Source organism: Delphinus delphis, chromosome 13 (assembly GCF_949987515.2).
Source record: "Delphinus delphis chromosome 13, mDelDel1.2, whole genome shotgun sequence".
Classification (NCBI taxonomy): Eukaryota; Metazoa; Chordata; class Mammalia; order Artiodactyla; family Delphinidae; genus Delphinus; species Delphinus delphis.
In genome coordinates this window covers 17,670,849-17,689,787 of record NC_082695.1, presented here as the reverse complement: position 1 = coordinate 17,689,787, position 18,939 = coordinate 17,670,849, and the positions used below count along the sequence as shown (strand labels likewise).

At 47.6% G+C, this 18,939-nt stretch overlaps 1 protein-coding gene across 6 annotated transcripts in view; it reads left to right on the top strand.

Annotated features, from left to right (window-relative positions):
• The window catches only part of ACACB (acetyl-CoA carboxylase beta), a 119,267-nt gene that overhangs the window by 75,429 nt on the left and 24,899 nt on the right, over positions 1 to 18,939 (top strand). For all 6 annotated transcript variants that reach the window (XM_060028231.1, XM_060028232.1, XM_060028233.1 and 3 more), the window contains 13 exons: positions 2,372 to 2,485; positions 2,650 to 2,763; positions 3,343 to 3,432; positions 6,490 to 6,608; positions 7,699 to 7,836; positions 8,643 to 8,742; positions 8,831 to 8,938; positions 12,074 to 12,130; positions 12,367 to 12,408; positions 14,133 to 14,348; positions 15,780 to 15,935; positions 16,809 to 17,012; positions 18,374 to 18,529. In XM_060028231.1, coding sequence (XP_059884214.1) covers positions 2,372 to 2,485; positions 2,650 to 2,763; positions 3,343 to 3,432; positions 6,490 to 6,608; positions 7,699 to 7,836; positions 8,643 to 8,742; positions 8,831 to 8,938; positions 12,074 to 12,130; positions 12,367 to 12,408; positions 14,133 to 14,348; positions 15,780 to 15,935; positions 16,809 to 17,012; positions 18,374 to 18,529 — 1,614 coding nt within the window. The remainder of the gene's footprint in view (positions 1 to 2,371; positions 2,486 to 2,649; positions 2,764 to 3,342; positions 3,433 to 6,489; positions 6,609 to 7,698; positions 7,837 to 8,642; positions 8,743 to 8,830; positions 8,939 to 12,073; positions 12,131 to 12,366; positions 12,409 to 14,132; positions 14,349 to 15,779; positions 15,936 to 16,808; positions 17,013 to 18,373; positions 18,530 to 18,939) is intronic.

Sequence of the window (18,939 nt, the reverse complement as noted above, 5' to 3'; positions counted from 1 at the left end):
CAAGAGAAGCCACTGCAGTGAGAAGCCCGCACACCGCAACAAAGAGTAGCCCCCGCTCGCTGCAACTAGAGAAAGCCCACGCACAGCAGCGAAGACCCAATGCAGCCAAAAATAAATAAAATTTAAAAAAAAATTAAATTTGGGAGGAAGGATCCCCAAGTGATTGCAATATGCAGCCAGGATTGGGCACTTAAGACCAAGGACATATCTAGTCTTGGGGGGAATTTCATTGCTAAAATAATATAACCCTTTTCTCAAAGTACCTCCTTTGGATGGAGTCTTCTTAAGTGTGAGTATCTGTAAAACAAAGGATGCCTATAATTTATTACAGTCCACTCACCATTTGTTCATAGGCCAGGGCTTGGGTCTGTGGGTTATTCTGCTGTTTGCTACTCTTTGTGTACATAATAACTCTCTTTTGGGCATGAAGTTCTTAAAAATAATGTTCATCAGAGGATGGCCTGGGGAAGAGGACGGCCTGGTGGAATGGCCCCCAGATCAGAGAACTAGGGCACTGCCAGGGGCTTCTTGGTGAAGGAGGCTAAAAATGTTGTAGCAGGTGTGGTTTGGGGGTTACATGTGAGATTCATTATTCTTCTGGCTCTCTTGTTTCCATTTGCTAGAAAATGGTGAGTTCTTTGCATTTGACGGTATTTGATGCTTTGGAGATTTTGAGCAAAGACTTGTTAATTGAGTGATTACTTGGAAATGAAATGTTTTTGAGTCTTTACAGGGAACCTCATTTCTGAACATCAATTCAGTGGTTATAGGACTTTGCTAATGACAAAACAGAGAAAACAAAACATGATGCTGTGAACTAAAATACACGCCATGGGACCACTTCACAAAAGTTAACAAGAAAGAGAGTATTTTAGACTTTTGTGTGTAGAGTGTGGTGGCCAGATTTTAAAATTTTTCATACAAAACTTGTCTTGAGTCTTTCCTCTCTTATTTATTTTTTATTCCTATCTTTGGCCATGCCACACGGCTTGCAAGATCTTTCCCAACCAGGGATTGAACCCAGGCCACAGCAGTGAAAGCCCAGAATCCTAACCACTAGGCCACAGGGAACTCCTGAGTCTTTCCTCTCTTAGAAAACCACTAGCCTGGTTGTTGGACAGCGCCTACCTTCTGTGCTATCCTTGGAGTCACAGGCTGGTGGAATGATGGAGACTAATGCCACCGCCACTTGATAAAGCAAATCAGAATTTGGGAGGGAGAGAAAGTTTAGAATAATTTCCCACGAGATTTCTTCAGCACTGACATGCTATGTGTTTGTGTACAAGTGTGAAATATTAATATGTTAAAAAAATTTTTTTCTGACTGTAAAAACAGTGTGGTCTCATTCTAATTAGGAAAATGCAGAAGCAGATGCGGAAAAGAATGACCCCTGGCACCACCACCTGGTGACCACTTGGAGAACGGCCTGGTGCAAGGAAGGGGGGGTGTGATGCCCAGGCATTCAGATTCCCAGCATTCATTGTTCTGTCTTTGTGGGTATTGAGGGAGTATAAGCTCTGAGCCATTACCGAGCCCTTCTTGCATTTAGGGCATAAGAGGAGTTGCAAAGACCAGTCGCATGCGGCCCTGGTCTCCAGCAGAAAGGTCCCTTGTTCAGAAGCAGAGAGGAGGGATGCACGTAGGAACCCTCATCCCTGCCTCTTCTGCAAGTTCCACCTCTAGATCTTCTTTCTTGCAGGAAGCCTCCCTTGACCTATCCAGGCCCTAGATGCTCCCCTCACACTGGGGCTCCTGGAGGGTAGCTTACACACCCTCACCAAAGCCTCCCATGTGGCCCTTACTCTTTGTTCATAACTGCCTCTATTTCCCCTCATCCCTCTTCTCTGAAACTGAGCTCCATAAGTCAGGCAGCAACGTTTAGAGGAAGGACGGAGAGGCCATAGCGACAGGAGAGCCCTGGGTTCAAATCTGGCTCTGCCTCGCACGTGCTTGGTAGCCTTGGGGCAAGGCGCGTTGCCTCTCCGAGCCTCAGTTTCCTCATCTGTAAAATGGGAATCATGTAGTAACTTGTCAGTGGGTTGGGGGCATTTGAGGAAATGAGTGGAAAGGGTCTAGCTGCTTGCCCAGCCATAGTAAGTACCTGATAAGTGCTGGCCATTAACAGTGATGCAGGCAGAGACTTTGTTGTCTTTTTCTTCATGCCAGGAATTTAGGGCATGTTTTGGGGTGGATGAATGGGAGAGTGAATGAATAGGGGGGTACTTGGTGGAGAGTGGCCAAGGGTATGTGTATCACACTGTGCGGGTTTGCGGGGGCAGCCACACCCCCACCCCCCTGGCCAAGGGTGAATGCTGGCCTGTTTCCTTCTGGTAGAACAGAGAGCCATTTGGATTGTTTCTCTCCCCCAAAGGATGAGCTCTGTGGCCCAGACCCTTCCCTGTCAGATGAGCTGACCTCCATCCTCAGCGAGCTCACTCAGCTGAGCAAAAGCAAGCACTGCAAAGTGGCCCTCAGAGCCAGGCAGGTAGGGTCGCCAGCCGTGGTCCCCACCGTGCATGACGTCACAGGGTGCCGCCCTTCCCCACACGCGGCCCCCACCGTGCATGTCCCCTCTGCTGCAGGACCCGCCCCTTGGCTCCTCCCCATGAGGATGGCTCACCCCAGCCCCTCTGTCCCCTCCCCATGCAGGTCCTGATTGCCTCCCACCTCCCCTCCTATGAGCTGAGGCACAACCAGGTGGAGTCCATTTTCCTGTCTGCCATCGACATGTATGGCCACCAGTTCTGCCCGGAAAACCTCAAGGTGAGGCCACCTCCATCCATGCACTTGGCAGAGAGCATGCGCCGTGGCCCACGTGGGGCCTGGGGGTGGGGAAGCGGGCTCCCCTTCCCTCGATGGGCTGGCACTCGGGTGCAGGGCACAGCTGCCAACTCCAGTGGTTTAGTCCAGTGTGGCCAGGGCTGCCCAGGGGAGGCTCTGGGAGAGGTTGAGTCCTGCAGGATGGACAGAGCCTCAGGCAGCCAGGCTCTCCCAGGAGGTGTGATGTTAAAAGTTCATGTGTCATGGAGCTTATTGGAAGCTGGGAGCACTCACATGGTTGGGTCATGGCTTCATCTTCCCAGGGCTCCCCCACCTCCTAAATCTGCCTCATTCACAGGCTTCCAGGCACCTCCTCCACATCTGGAGCTGGGAGCCCTGGGAGCAGTCACCCCAGAACTGCCTCCATGTTCAGATCTCGTGGGCCTGGGAAATGGGCAACGTTTCGTGATAACAATACGACCAACCTCCTTCCCTGCCCCCATCCCTCCTGCTTATCTGACTGCTGGTTAGAACTCGTTAACATTCCCTTTTCCTTCTTTTTCCCACTTCCATTTCCTGTAGAAATTAATACTCTCAGAAACGACCATATTTGACGTCCTGCCCACTTTCTTCTATCATGCTAACAAAGTCGTCTGCATGGCATCCTTGGAGGTAAGTAGGAGAGAGGCCCCCGTAACAGCACCAGTACTGACCATGCCGGTCCTAACATCCACTGCCCGCCTGCCACATGCCTGACCCTGGACCACGTGCCTGGCAAACGTGATCTTATCATTCTCTGTACAAGGTAGGTCCTGTTACTTACACCTGTCTCACGGAGAAGAGAACGGAGGCTCAGAGAGGTGAAGCAACTTGCTCAAGGTCACACAGCTAGGAAGTAGCAAAACCAGGATTCACATTAGGTCTGTCTTAGTCCAGAGTCCTTGCTGGTAAGCCCTGCTATCTTGTGTGCCATTCTAGCCTCCTCCGGACCAGGCACAGTTAAATATGAACCCCCAAGGGCCAAGTCTGAGGCACTTCATCCAAACTTTCCAACTCACCTGCCTTAGATACCTTTGAAAGACTTTTCCACTTGGAACTATGAGAGCCGGAAGGAGCCTAGGTGACAGTTTAAGGTGACCTCCCTGTGTGTCAGGCAGAGATGAACACGAGCAGTGGCAAAACCTGGATTAGAGCCAGGTTGTCTGCTTCCGCTCTGGTCTTCCTGAATTCAGGGGCTGAGAGGTGTTTGGTTAATTTCAGGACATCACGATGTTCCATCTGCTCTTTCAGAATCCTTTCAAGGAGTTATGAGATGATGGGTGTTTTCAACTTGACTGTCTTCCCCGGTGATTTCTCCTCATTTCTTCAACTTGACTGTCTTCCCCTGGTGATTTCTCCTCATTTCTTTACCCTCTGAACTTGGAGTCTCAGTCCCCTGTGGTACCCACTCTTCTGCCATCTTTTAGACCCCATGGGTCACCCATCCTGATGCCAGAAGGTTGACTGGGTCTCCATGGAGACCATTTTGGGCTTGTAAGCATGTTACAGCCAGTGTCTCTGGGCCTGCAATTTTTACCCCTCCCCTGGTTTCGACTCCAAGAACCCCTCCAGGCCCCACTCTTTGTTCGCAGCAGTGAGACCTAATACAACTCTTAAGTAGCTACCAAGTGTTTTCCCCCGTCTTCAGTTTTCACCAGTAATTATTGAGACCTACTGTATTCCAGCTGCTGGGGATACATTAGAGAATAACCATAGTCTCTGCCTTAGTGGAGCCTCTCTGGCTGGGGAGAGACACACACTCAGTATTTCTTTAATTATACGCGTGATAGGGCCACAGAGGGAAAATGCAGGCCATGATGAGAATTGCACAGCAGTACTTAACCTTACCAGGAGGTTCGACTCAGACTTTGATGAGAAAGTGACATGAAAGTGTCTGAAGAGCAAGTAGGAATTTGTGGGAGGGAGAAGCAGAGAGATTCCAGTCAGTGGCGTGTGCAAAGGTCCAAGCTGTGTGACCTCTGGCAAGTTGCTTTCCTTCTCTGGACTCTTAGATTCGTGTACTTTAGATAGGGATAGTAATGCTGACCTCACAGCATGAGTAAGCATCAGATGTGAGTATTGATCACCATTGTCACCCATCATCCAAACACCTGTCCTGTGTAGGGGGTCCTAAGTCTAGGGGTCCTGAGTCAGATAGAAAGCAGCAGCCCACCTTCCCCACTTAATAAAGTGCTGAATCCCATTTATTTCTGTTTGTGATTTTTCTAGGACGCTTTCTTAACACGTTCCATCACTTGGTTGGGCAGTTTTATTGAATAGGATCCAACCTTTTCTTCACGACTCAAGATGAGCATTGTAAACATAAGGTTTTCACTTGGCCTCTTGAGTTGTGTAGAGTTTTGTCCCCGCGTAAAATGTGTCTGGTCCTCCCAGACCATGCCCAGGGTCACTGATTCTCTAGGAAGACTCCAGGACTCAGCATATAGATGTGCTCACAGTTGTGGTTTATTACAGCAAAAGGATACAAAGCACAGTCAGCAGAGAGAAAGGGCTCATGGGGTGAAGGCCAGAGGACACCATGCACAAGCTTCCAGTGGTCCTCCAGGCACTTTTAATTCCTTGACAAACAAATTATGGCCACACATGGAAAAGTTGTCTACCACAGAAGCTCATTAGAGACTTAACACCCACAGTTTTATTGGGGGCTGGTCACATAGGCACTCTCTGCCTGACACATACCAAAATTCTAAACTCCCAGGAAGAAAACACACGTTCAACATAAATCATGCTGTTTGCATAGATTAGGCAACGTCAACCATTCTTATCTGGGAATGGTGGGAATCCTCCCTAAATCTGGGTTCTTAGTTGCTAGCAAAAGGCCAGCCTTGCAAGCAGGCCTTTCAAAGGATAGCAATTAGGCCTGCTGTGTTAACTTTTGCTGCACAGTCCCTGGCTTCCCTATTCAATTAAAACAATTCCCAATGCTTAGACTCTAGAACCATGTGGTCCAATATGGCAGCCACTGGCCACGCATGGCTTTTGAGCACTTGCAGTGTGGCCAGTCTGACTGAGCTGTGCTTGAAGTGTAAGATACACACTGGATTCCAGAGACTCAGTATGGAGAAAGAATTTAAAATATCTTAATTTTTTTAAATTGATTACATGTTGAAATGATAATGTTTTAGGTATTGGGGATGACATGAAATATATTATTAAAATTATATTTAACCTCTTGCCTTTTTTTAAGTATGAACTGGAAAAATCTGAAATTGATTTAAAATTGCCTACGTGGCCTGTGTTGTATTTCTGTTGGACAGTGTTACTCTAGAGCAGGGGTCAGCAAACTATAGTCTGTGGGCCACATCTGGCCCACTGCCCGGTTTTGTAAATAAAGTTTTATTGGAACACAGCCACGCCTGCTCATTTACGTATTGTCAGTGGCACGAATGTATGCCCCCTGTAGTGGAAGCGTGGAGTCTTAACCACTGGACCGCCAGGGAAGTCCCTACAACAGCAGAATTGAGTAGTTGTGATAAAGATATATTCCACAAAAGCCTGAAATATTTACTATCTGGTCCTTTGCAGAGAAAGTAGCATCCCGAAGAGTGAGCAAATTTGCTGTTAGCTACCACTTTAGGGATCATATTTCAAGATCGTTTCTGGGACCCTTCAGCCTGAGTTTTCTCAGGTGTTGAGGGCACTCCGTCAGCTGTGCTTCTGTTTCATTAGGTTTATGTGCGGAGGGGCTACATCGCCTACGAGTTAACCAGCCTGCAGCACCGGCAGCTCCGGGACGGCACCTGCGTGGTGGAATTCCAGTTCATGCTGCCCTCCTCCCACCCAAACCGGTACAGAGTGGTACCCACCTGGGGGGCCAGCTTGTGCTGCTTTTCTCCCTGACCACTGTAGCCCTGTTTCTGGAGGGACCCAGCAGGGATGTCTGGGAACTGCTGGGAAGACGTCAGGTGCACCACTTCCCCACCCTGGCATCTCCCCCCATCTTTGTTCTCTCGTCTGTGAAATGGAGATAGCCCAGTGCTTATCTCCGGTAGCCACTGCCCACCTGTGGGATATTGAAATTAAAATGCATTACAATTAAATTAAAAATTCAGTTCCTCGGTTGTACCAGCTGCATTCAAAGTGTGCACTAGCCACAAGCTCACATGTGGCTTGTACAAACAACGTGGGCACAGTGAGCCTCCCTCATCATTTAGGGAATGGGGGCAACCCCAACTTCCTGGACGCCAGCCAAGGGCCAGCCTTGCAAGTAGGTCCCTTTTTCAGGAGAGCAACTCAGGCCTGCTCTGTGGACTCTTTTCTGCCCCCGTCTGATGAGCAGCCCCTCCTTTGCTTGATTCCAGGACCCTATCCTAACTCCCCGGGGGACCCATTTGGATTTGCCCCTGGTGTGCAGCCAGTTCTGGGGGCAATGGCCACCTGAACTCCAGTGGGCTGCTGGCCTGGGGGTCAGTTTTGGTTTCTGGCCCTGTCCGTAGGGCGGGTTTGATGGAGGGGAGGGGTTAGGGGAGCAGAGGCCTGGAATGTCTTTCAGAACCAAGGCTGGCCCTTCCCCAGCCTCCGGGGGCTGGGGCTCTCCAGGAGGAATTGGCGCTGAGTGCATTCTTACTCTGGGCTGAGTTCACTACTGTGGATTTATCAGGCGACCATGTTGGAATTGGACTTGCCTGCATGCACGTACCGTTCATTCATTTATTCATTCACGTGTGGAGCTCTTGCTCTATACCAGGTCCTGAGGAATCAGATGAGACTCCCCAGCCCCTGTCGCTCTACCCCATCCCTTCCACCCCGATTCTAAGCCCCCCTCTTCCAGAAGGCTCTAATGTGGCGCTGGCTCACCGAAGCTTCCAGGGCAGGAACAGCTCTTGGGGCTAGATCCACGGGTGGCTGCCTCACCCCCTCCTTCCCACTCCTCTGCAGGATGGCCGTACCCATCAGCATCACCAACCCTGAACTACTGAGGCACAGCACGGAGCTCTTCATGGACAGTGGCTTCTCCCCCAAGTCCCAGCGGATGGGGGCCATGGTTGCCTTCCAGAGATTTGAGGATTTCACCAGGTACCCAGTGTGGCTCAGTCTCCCCAGAACACCCCATGCACAGGGGTTGAGTGAGCTTCCCCTGACCCCCACCCATTCATTGCACACACAGGTGGGTGTGGCGCAGACACATGGCACAGCGAGTTAATAATAACAGAATAATAATATCATCAAAAGCGTGGGCTTTCGTGTCAGCACCTCCTGCTCTTGAATTCTGGCTCTGCACTGCTTCCTGACTATAAGACTCCGAACAAATGATTTCTCTCTGTACCTTCGTTTTCTCATCTGTATAATGGGCATAAGAGAAGGACTGACTTCGTAGGGTCACAAGGAAAATTAAATGAGATAATACATATAAAATATTGTATTTAAACTATAGTTAATATGTAAATAACGTGCTCAGAAATGTCAGCATCGTTGCCCTTTTTTCAACTTGGTCCTGTATGTTACGCATCGTGCTTGGACTATCTGTGTTTGCAGCAGCCTTGGGAGGTGTAGTGGTTACTTTTGTTATCCTCAGTTGACTCAGAGGAGTGAGATGAGGTTGCAAGGGTCTACCGGCCAGTAAAAGGGGGACCCCAGCCATGCCCCCAAAGTGTTGGGAATCATTTCTTTTATTCAGCATCTCAAATCACATAGGTTCATCCTTCCCTTTTGGGAAAGACCCCATCGATGGTGCCTTGGACCTAGTCAGGAACCACAGGAATTCTGCACAGACTTGGATGTGCTTGTAGAGTGGTGGTTGGGAAAGAGTGAGGGTCAGGCCTGACCTATTGCCTTGTGGGGCAGCGGCCCCTCAGCCCTCCCTCTCTGCCCCGTGCCCCCAGGAACTTTGATGAGGTCATTTCCTGCTTTGCCAACGTGCCTAAGGACGTTCCTCTCTTCAGCAAGGCCCGTACTTCCCTGTACTCCGAGGATGACAGCAAGGTGAGTGTCTGAGCAGGGAGCAAGCGGAGGAGGGGGCGGGCTGGGGCCCTGGGCCCTTCTACTGCCTACCCTTGGTTTTCTCTCCCAGAGCCTCCGAGAAGAGCCGATCCACATCCTGAACGTGGCCATCCAGTACGCAGACTACCTGGAGGACGAGCAGCTGGTGCCTGTTTTCCGGACATTCGTTCAGTCCAAGGTATGCTGGGCAGCCTCTGGTTCTGGGTCCCTGGAGAAGGAGGAAGGGCTCTCTTGGTGAGGTGTCCATGTGCCCAAGTCACTTACATAAACAACCATGTATGCATATAACTGTGGGTTGGTTTGGTAAACATGTGGTGTCCATTGCCGGCATGGATTCTTACCCAGCAGTAGGGACAGCTGTTACATATGCTTAATGACCCCAGCTGCAGACAGATGTGGAGCAGCTTGGCAAGTGTAGGTAGTAGAATTACGGGGCAGGTGCTGTGTGCCCTCCAGCAGGTTACTTTATCTCTCTGATCCTTAAGTTTTCCCATCTGTAAAAAGGGATACTTAAGCTCATAAATTAATCACATCTGCCAGGCACACTGTATAGCTGTTAGTTCTTTACCCTCCTGACTTGGTCTCAACTTTAAGAACACTTGGAAATTTTTGGCTGTCGCTTTTTAGTGTGTTCATCTGTACATGTGTTGTATCCCCCATGTTATTCTGGTGGGAGGGACGCTTCTTACCTCCTCTGACTTGGTGTCCCTCAGAGGACCTGGCCTGGTGCTTCCTAGGCAGGAGATGTTGGGTGAATAATGCACGGATGATGCCATGAAAGCTTAGGGACATTGTTGTTAGTGATGTACTTAGCCTTGTGTGATTGATTAATCAACAGTGTAATGACGTACATTGTAGAAAATGTTGAAGGGGCAGACGGATCTGAAGAGCTTGCCCCCCCATCCAGGGCAGTGACTGTGGTATATTTCCCTCTAGCCTGTTTCTTAACATAGCTGATGTCCTTACTGGACTTCGAGCTTGGCATCCCATGGCTTAGATAAGGCAACGTTTGAGCTGTTGGCAGTTTGCCTGCCCCCTAACCAAATCAGAGGATGCTCAAGATACTTGGTGGTTCTTCCCCCGAGGGGGCAGTGGAGGGGTGTCAGAATCACCTGTGAACAGCCGTGCTATGGGGGGCAACGTGGCTGTGTGTGGGAAGGAGACAGTTCTCTACATATCGACCCAGGAGGATATGCACGAACTAGAAAAGATTAAACGTATGTGTCTCTGTACAAATAAGTGTTTATATACAGCATACCAAAGAGAGGCAAGTTAGCAGAATGTACACCTACCAGGAGAGTGGGAGACATTTTAATGTTACATATTTCTATATTATTTAAAAACTTTTGCACTAAGAAGATACATACGTACACATTCGCAGACACATACACACACCTGTACATTCACGCACACCTGTACATTCACGCACACCTTTAACTGAGAAGAGTAATCAGGCTCCCAGTAGAATCCTCTTCATTTTCCAATTTATCCCGTTTTCTTTGCAACCTGCATTCTGTTAAGTGCCTTACCTCTTTCTGAAATAGGCTAAGACTCTTCACTTCTCCTAGTAATTTTCCTTATCACATGGAGAAATTTAAAAATATCCTTGTTTTCTGGTCTTCTGGGTTTTTTTCCTTTCCCCAGAGAACTATACAGAATAGTATTTATTTCCTTTAGGGAGCAACTAAAAACAGTTTAGTACTTTCCTTGGGTAATTTTTGACTGAAGTCGAATATACACAGCAGTGCACAAATCATTAATGTACAGCCTGGTGAATTTGCACAGGGAATTCCCAAGTGTGACCAACATTCAGATCAAGAAATGACTGCTCTGGCCCCTTCTTGGGCCTCTTCCCATCACTACGTCTCCCCCGCCAGAGATAACCAGCCAGTAGCCTGACTTCTAATAGTAGAGATTAGTTTTGTCTATTTTAGAGTTTTGTATAAACTAAAGCATATGGTTTGTACTTTTTTGTGTCAGGCTTTTTTATTCAGCTTGTCGTCTTCTTTTTTTTAAATACAGCAGTGCCCCATCCCACCAATTTCATTAAAGAGTTCATGAAATGTTAAGATATATATATATATATATATGTAATATGTATGTATATATTAATAGCTTTACTGAATATAATTCACTTAGCACACCATTCCCCCATTTAAAGTGTACAATTCAGTGCTTATCAGTACAGTAGTCCCCTTTTCTGCAGTTTTGTTTTCTGCAGTCTCAGTTTCCCACAGTCCACCGCAGTCTTAAATGGAAAATTCCAGAAATTTTTAAGTTTAAGCAATTTGTAAGTGTTAAGTTGTGTGCCATCCTGCTCCGTCCTGCCCGGATGTGAATCATCCCTCTGTCCAAGCGTAGCCGCCCGTTAGTCACTTAGTAGTCAGCTCGGTTATCCCATCAACGGTCATGGTATTGCGGTACTCATGTTAAGTCACCCTTATCTTACCTAATTATGCCCCCAAAGCACAAGTGATGCTGGCAACTCGGACATGCCGAAGAGAAGCTGTCAAGTGCTTCCTTTAAATGAAAAGGTGAAAATTCTTGACTTAATAAGGAAGGGAAAAAAATGTATGCTGAGTTGCTAAGATCTATGGTAAAACCAAGTCTTCTATCCATGAACTTGTGAAGGAGGAGAAAAGAAATGTGTGCTGGTTTTGCTGCCACACCCTAAATTGCAAACATTACGGCCACAGTGAGTGGTAAGTGCCTAGTTAAGACGGAAAAGGCATTAAATTGGTACAGGAAAATATCTTGAGAGCCCACATTCACGTAACTTTTCTTACAGTATATGGCTATAATTGTTCTATTTTGTTATAATTATTGTTAATCTCTTACTGTGCCTAATCTATAAATTAAACTTTATCCTAAGTATGTATATATAGGAAAAAACATCGTATGTATAGGGTTTGGTACTGTCCGTGGTTCCAGGCGTCCACTGGGGATTTTGGAACGTACAGCTCATGGATAAGAAGGGACTACTGTGTATTCATAGAGTTGTGTAGCCATCATTATGTTTTAGGACATTTTCACCACTCCCACCAAGATACCCATTAGCAGTCACCCCACGTTCCCTCCACCCCAAACCCTTTCCCCTGCCCTAGGCAACCACTAATCTACTTTCTGTCTCTGTGGATTGGCCTGTTCTGGGTATTTCCTATCAATGGGATAAATGGAATTTCATACACTCTGAGGTCTTTGGGGACGGGCCTCTTTCACTCGGCATGCTTTCAAGGTTGATCCGGGTGGTGACAGATATCATTCCTTTTTGTGGCCAAATATGATCCCACTGTGTTTTTGGTTTTTCATGCAGAAAAACATCCTTGTGGAGTATGGACTCCGAAGAATTACGTTCCTGATTGCCCAAGAGGTCAGTCCGATTCTCAGCGCATCTGAGTTTTTCGCATTCTTCAAGACTGGGTGCCATCTGTTTGATGTTTACTCTGTAGATTGGGGTGGAAAAAATCAGTCCCTAGAGAAGAGATGGCTTTCCAAACGATTCATTCTAGAAGTGGACTGGGTTAGGGTTAAAAATCACAGAACAGGTCTATAAATATTTAAATGAGTCTTGCTTGATTTGTCTTTCATATGGATTTCTTTTTGCAGAAAGAATTTCCCAAGTTTTTCACATTCAGAGCAAGAGACGAGGTATGGTGAAGAGCAATGAACTGGTTCTGGCTTCCCTGGGAGATTTGATATTCAGCAAGAATATGGTTCTTAGTCCTTGTGGTGTCCCCATATTCTAGAACATGCAACTTTTGTGTAGATTCCAGCCTTCCTCTGGGCTGGTATTTCCAGTGAGAGCCCCGTGTTGCTCTGTGGAGCTCAGACCCCACGTTTCCCTCCCTTTCAGCCTTCACTACAGGTTTCTGTCTCACCTGGATACTTTTTGTACTTGCCGGTGTAACTCTGTAAGACGGTTCTCCCAAACTCTTTTTCTTTTCTTTCTTTTTTTTAATATCTTTATTGGAGTATAATTGTTTACAATGTTATGTTAGTTTCTACTGTACAACAAAATGAATCAGCCATACGTATACATATATCCCCATATCTCCTCCCTCTTGAGCCTGCCTCCCACCCTCCCTGTCCCACTGCTCTAGGTGGTCACAGAGCACCAAGCTGATCTCCCTGTGCTATGCGGCTGCTTCCCACTAACTATCTATTTTACATTTGGTAGTGTATATATGTCAATGCCACTCTCTCACTTCATCCCAGCTTACCCTTCCCCCTCCCCGTGTCCTCACGTCCATTCTCTACGTCTGCGTCTTTATTCCTGCCCTGCCACTATGTTCATCAGTACCGTTTTTTTAGATTCCATATATATGCGTTAGCATATGGTATTTGTTTTTCTCTTTCTGACTTACTTCAGTCTGTATGACAGACTCTAGGTCCATCCACCTCACTATAGATAACTCAATTTCGTTCCTTTTTATGGCTGAGTAATATTCTATTGTATATATGTGCCACACCTTCTTTATCCATTCATCTGTCAATGGACATTTGGCCAACCTCTTTTTCTTATGTTCTTCCAGAACAGTGGTTGGCAAACTATGGCTTGCAGGCCAGCCCCCTGTTTTTATAACCACAGTTTGATTGGGACGGAGGCCACACCCATTAATCACTTACTGTCTCCTGTAGCTTTCTCGCTCCAGCAGCTGAATCGAGTACAGTTGGCCCTCCGTGTTCACGGATTCCACATTCGTGGATTCACCCAACCATGGACGGAATCTCCGCAGTTGGTTGTGTCCGCGGATGCAGAACCCGCGGATTCGGAAGGTGGACTGCGGTTGTGACCGACCGTATACTCCATCAGTCCTCTGGCCTTTTAAGAAAAAGTTTGCTCATCCTTATTCTAGAACAGGTGGGCTTGTTCCCAGCACAAAGCCAGTCTCCACTGAACAGTGTTTTAATTTATCCAAAGCCTTACTTTCCTAGTTAAGACGCATCCTTTCTTCAGCTTCTTCATTTTCTCTTCAGTCTCCAGCACAGTCAGTCGCCTCCTTCTGAGGACCGATTTCCACAAGGAAGCTAAGGCTTAGTGACTTCTTGAGAAATACTCTGTGTGGTGGCAGATAGAGAACAGCCCGGTGGTGCCAGCAGGTGCTGGGGACTAGCTGGGCTCCCCTGGGGCCAAGAGGCTTATGCCAGCACAGGGTTCCATGCTCGTGGCTCTCCTCTGCACCATCGCAAAATCCCAAATCTCTTGAGCTCCCAATTAGAGGACATCATGAATGCTTCATTCCTGAGTTCTAAACCCGCAAACACCAGGGATCTGCAGGACAGGGCGTGGATCAAGCAGGCACGCAGCCCCAGTGTCCAACGCCACCTGTGTCTGTGTGTCCATCTGTTTTCTCTCTCTGGTCGGCCCACAGTTTGCAGAAGATCGCATTTACCGTCACTTGGAGCCGGCCCTGGCCTTCCAGCTGGAGCTCAGCCGGTTGCGTAACTTTGACATAACTGCCATGCCCTGCGCCAACCACAAGATGCATTTGTACCTGGGCGCTGCCAGAGTGAAAGAGGGCGCAGAGGTCACGGACCACAGGTTCTTCATCCGCGTCATCATCAGGCATTCGGACCTGATCACCAAGGTAGGATGTCACGGGGTGTTCCTTTCTCCCCCTGAACTTGTCACTCACGTGCTGCCCTTGCCTTCATTGAGTTCCTGCTCTGGGTCAGGCCCTGGACTGCACTCTGGGGATCTCAGGGTGCACAGGGCACACACAGCCCTGCCCTTGTGACTGACACTCCAGTCTGGGGACGGAGTGGGAGGTGGAAAATGAAGTGGTCTGTTTTCATGGGGCGTCATGTGGTTTCTTCCTTCTGTCACAGAGATCTCTCTGCATGAGGAGAGAATTGGGAGGATAGAAAAGAAATATCCTGATTTGTTAAGGGGATTTTTTTGTACTTGCTCATTGCGTGAGTGATCAGGTCCCATTGTTTCTTGCATTTAGAAAAGTAATTCATGATTATATTGTGAAGATTGCAAAAAATACTGAAAATATTTTTAAAAATTAAGGAAAAGGACCAGAATCCTGCCATTCAGGGGTCAGCCCTGTTGGTGACCCTTTCTAGGCCTAATTCCATATATGCATTGGGATTGGGTTGTAGGTGTAATGTTACAGATAGGAGCTCAGGCTGGACAAATCATTTAAAGGCTTTTTTTTTTTTTTCACTGTAGACCTCTTTCCATGTTAATGAAGATGATTTCCTTCATGCAGTTCCCTTGCATGGATGTATATCTTGTGTGTGTAATGTTTTTTAACACATCCCCTAGTGGTGGATGTTAAGCTAATCAGTATTTTGCTGCCTCTGTCACCTAGATATTTTAATAGCTTTTATGATTATCCAGGTACGGTAAGGCCGACAGATCAGGAGACAGTTATGATCGAAAAGACGGTTTATTTGTTATCACAGATTCCAAGAGGAGGGGGCGTGCTGAGCCGTGGGGGCCACATGGGGAAGCACCAGGGCTGCTCAGGAGGCAGAGGGAGGGGGGATACATGGACAGGAGCCTTTATTGTGGATTCTGCAGGAAGGAATGGGTGAGGCAGGGTGAGCAGGCTTGGGACTGGCTAGCTTGAGTAATTTCAGCAGGCTGTGAGCGTAGGGACTGTCTCTAGTTGTCTGATACCTGGCCCTGGGGTGATTAGGGCCAGTGGATAGTGGCCTGGAGGGTGAGAGCCTGACAAGGAGGTCGTTGGGGTGTGGGGTCTGGATTGGTTGGTTTGCCTGAAACGCATGCTCATGGGTGAGTTGTTTATAAACTCTAGGAATTGGCTAACCTGGGAGGGGCAGTCCCTCCAGGGTCAGCAAGGCCCAGCTGTCAAAGCATCAGAATACAGAAAATAACAGAGGTGCTGAATACACGAGACAGCCTTGGACATCCCGTTACCTCTGGAGGCAGGGCTCTGCTGTCTGACCTGGCACGCCTTTTGGAGGAGGGGGATGCTCTCCTTTCCCTTTGACTCTCTGGGCCCTGCGCCCCTGGCCTAGCGGCTGCCCCTCTCCCCCTTTGACAGGAAGCCTCCTTCGAGTACCTGCAGAACGAAGGCGAGCGGCTGCTACTGGAGGCCATGGACGAGCTGGAGGTGGCGTTCAACAACACCAGCGTGCGCACCGACTGCAACCACATCTTCCTCAACTTCGTGCCCACCGTCATCATGGACCCCTCTAAGGTCTCACCTCTGGGGGTGGGGCTCTCACCAGGCTCCAGGTTCACCTTCACTGGGACCTTCCTGCTTCAGGGTATCGTCTCCTGGTGCTCGAGACCTGAGCTCCAGGATGCGTATGTGCATGTCTGAGCCTCACTTGCTGCAGGTGGAGAACAAACCTTCCATCGATTAATTGTAGAGCCGTTTTTCAGCCACCACCCTTAGGACTGTCCCTAAGGATATTCCCCCTCCGTGGGCACGCTTCACGTTTCGGAAGACACAGATGCCCAAAATGTCCTTTACAAAACAAAATTTTGTCCTCTCCCTAGTTGCAGGCTCTGTTGGGGGCTGCATGTGGGTGGGGGAAGCGGGGTGAGAACCTGAGGTCCGTGGCTCAGCCATTCTCCATTGGCTGGTTCTTCACGAGCAGGCAGAGTCTGTGGTGGTGATTCTGGATGAAAGAAGTTCTAGTCCATCAGCTTGGCATGTGTGGGGTGCAGAGGCCCATGCTGATTCCCCAACTCCACCAGTTCACATAGTTCCTTGAAGAAGAAAATGCATAGGCTTGGGATGCATGATGGAGAGGAAGACAGGGTAACATAGGGGCACTAGCTCTTACCAGCCTCAGTTTCCACATCTGTCAGTGGGGGACAAAAATACCAGCCTCTCTGAGTAATGATGGGGACAGAGTGAGATAATGAGCTTACATGCTTAGCATGATACCTTTGATTATTATCAGCTTAGAGTTAATGGATACATGCTACGTATTGCTCTGCTATATACATGCGGTGTGTTTTGCATTCAGTATATCTCATCTTTCTGTTATAATCAGAGCTAGAACTATTACGAGTGTGCACGGAATGGGTCCTGAAATTGAATTGCTGTGGTATGCTGCAGATTGAGGAGTCAGTGCGGTCCATGGTGATGCGCTACGGCAGCCGGTTGTGGAAACTCCGCGTGCTCCAGGCTGAGGTCAAGATCAACATCCGCCAGACCACCACCGACCGCGCCGTTCCCATCCGCCTGTTCATCACCAACGAGTCAGGCTACTACCTGGACATCAGCCTCTACAAAGAAGTGACCGACCCCAGATCTGGAAACGTAAGGCCGGGCTGGCTCACAGAGGTCGAGTCAAAGTGGAGGCAGGCTGCCCGGAGAGCAAGACGTAGATTAAAATGGCACTTGGAAGCTTTGCTGTGTCAGACTGGGGCTGCTCCTCTGAGTTTTATGATAAACGCGTTAGCTTCTGAATCCCAGTTGTTCATTCCTCTGGGAAGGAGAATGAATCCAAAGTTTAATCCAGTCTAGAACCATGTTTGGGATAAGATGTGGAGTATTACGGCTTATTATAATACAGTTCCCAAGTTAGTTCAGTTAGGGAAATGTTATTTTCCCCAACCGTGTTTTGGAATAGACTTTTGTAAAATGAATCAAGTTTCCTATTGACTACTATATATACATGTAGTAGATTACATGTATATGTATATAATGGTTTTATTTTGAAACACTTAAAGACTCTCAAAAAGTTGCAAAAATAGCACAGAGGAGAAAATTTAGGACAGAGAATATTAATGTGCCCTTCACCCAGCTTTCCCCAATGATAGCATCTTTTTTAACCAGAGACATTGTCAAGACAGGAAGTTGACACTGGTCCACTTCCTGTCTTGACAAGTCTATTAACTCAAATGCAGACCTTATTTGGGTTTCACCAATTTTTACATGCACTCTGGTTTGTTTGGTGTGTGTGTGTGTGTGTGTGTGTGTGTGTGTGTGTGTGTTAGTAGTATGATAATTACAGTTTTGGAGCTGTGTCTCCACATCTGTTTCCCACAGTGGCAGAGAAGAGATTATTCTCCCGGGCACTCACTTTGTTATGTGATATGTGCTATGCTTCCCCTCATTATTGTAGTTGATTTACAATGTTGTGTTAATTTCTGCTATACAGCAGAGTGATTCAGTTATACATATATATACACACATTATTTTTTTAATATTCTATTTCATTATGGTTTATCACAGAATACTGAATATAGTTCCCTGTGCTGTACACTAGGACCTTGTTGTTTATCCATTCTATATATAATAGCTTGCACCTACTAACCCCAAACTCCCAGTCCGTCCCTCTCCCACACACCCTCCCCCTTCACAACCACCAGTCTATTCTCTATGTCTGTGGGTCTGTTTCTGTTTCATAAGAGTTCCTTTGTGTCATATGTTAGATTCCACATATAAGTGGTATCATGTGACATTTGTCTTCCTCTGTATGGCTTATTTCACTTAGTATGATAATCTCTAGGTCCATCCATGTTGCTGCAAATGGCATTATTTCATTCTTTGTTCCGGCTGAGTAGTATTCCCTCATTGCATTTTCACTGAGGACTGGGAAGAAATAAATTGGGCAGGAGTGTGGTTCTCTGAGACTTGCCCTCCTCACTCTCTGTTTTTCTTTCTTTCTGGTCCAGATCATGTTTCACTCCTTCGGCAACAAACAAGGGCCCCAGCACGGGATGCTGATCAATACTCCCTACGTCACCAAGGATCTGCTCCAGGCTAAGCGATTCCAGGCCCAGTCCCTGGGTACCACCTATGTGTATGACTTCCCGGAAATGTTCAGGCAGGCAAGTCCTGAGGCTGAGACTCAGCACTGCCCAGGGTCCCCTTAGGGACTCCACTGGCATCCACACCCCCCATCCTTAGTTACTCTTTTTTTTTTTTTGGCCGCACTGTGCGGCTTGTGGGATCTTAGTTCCCTGACCAGGGATTGAACCTGGGCCCACGGCAGTGAAAGCACCAAGTCTCAACCACTGGGGCACCAGGGAATTCCCCTTAGTTACTCTTCTGAAGACCCCACTCTAAAGAACACAGTATTCGTGAAGGAAAAGAAGCTAATATTGAGAATGACTTCATAGTATATTTTTCTAAAACAAACCTAATTTCATCCCAGTGATAAAAAGGAATATAGTATAGAAACTTTGGTAGGTAAAGGAGAACGGAAAGAAGGAAAAAGTGACTCCTTGTTCCACGTACT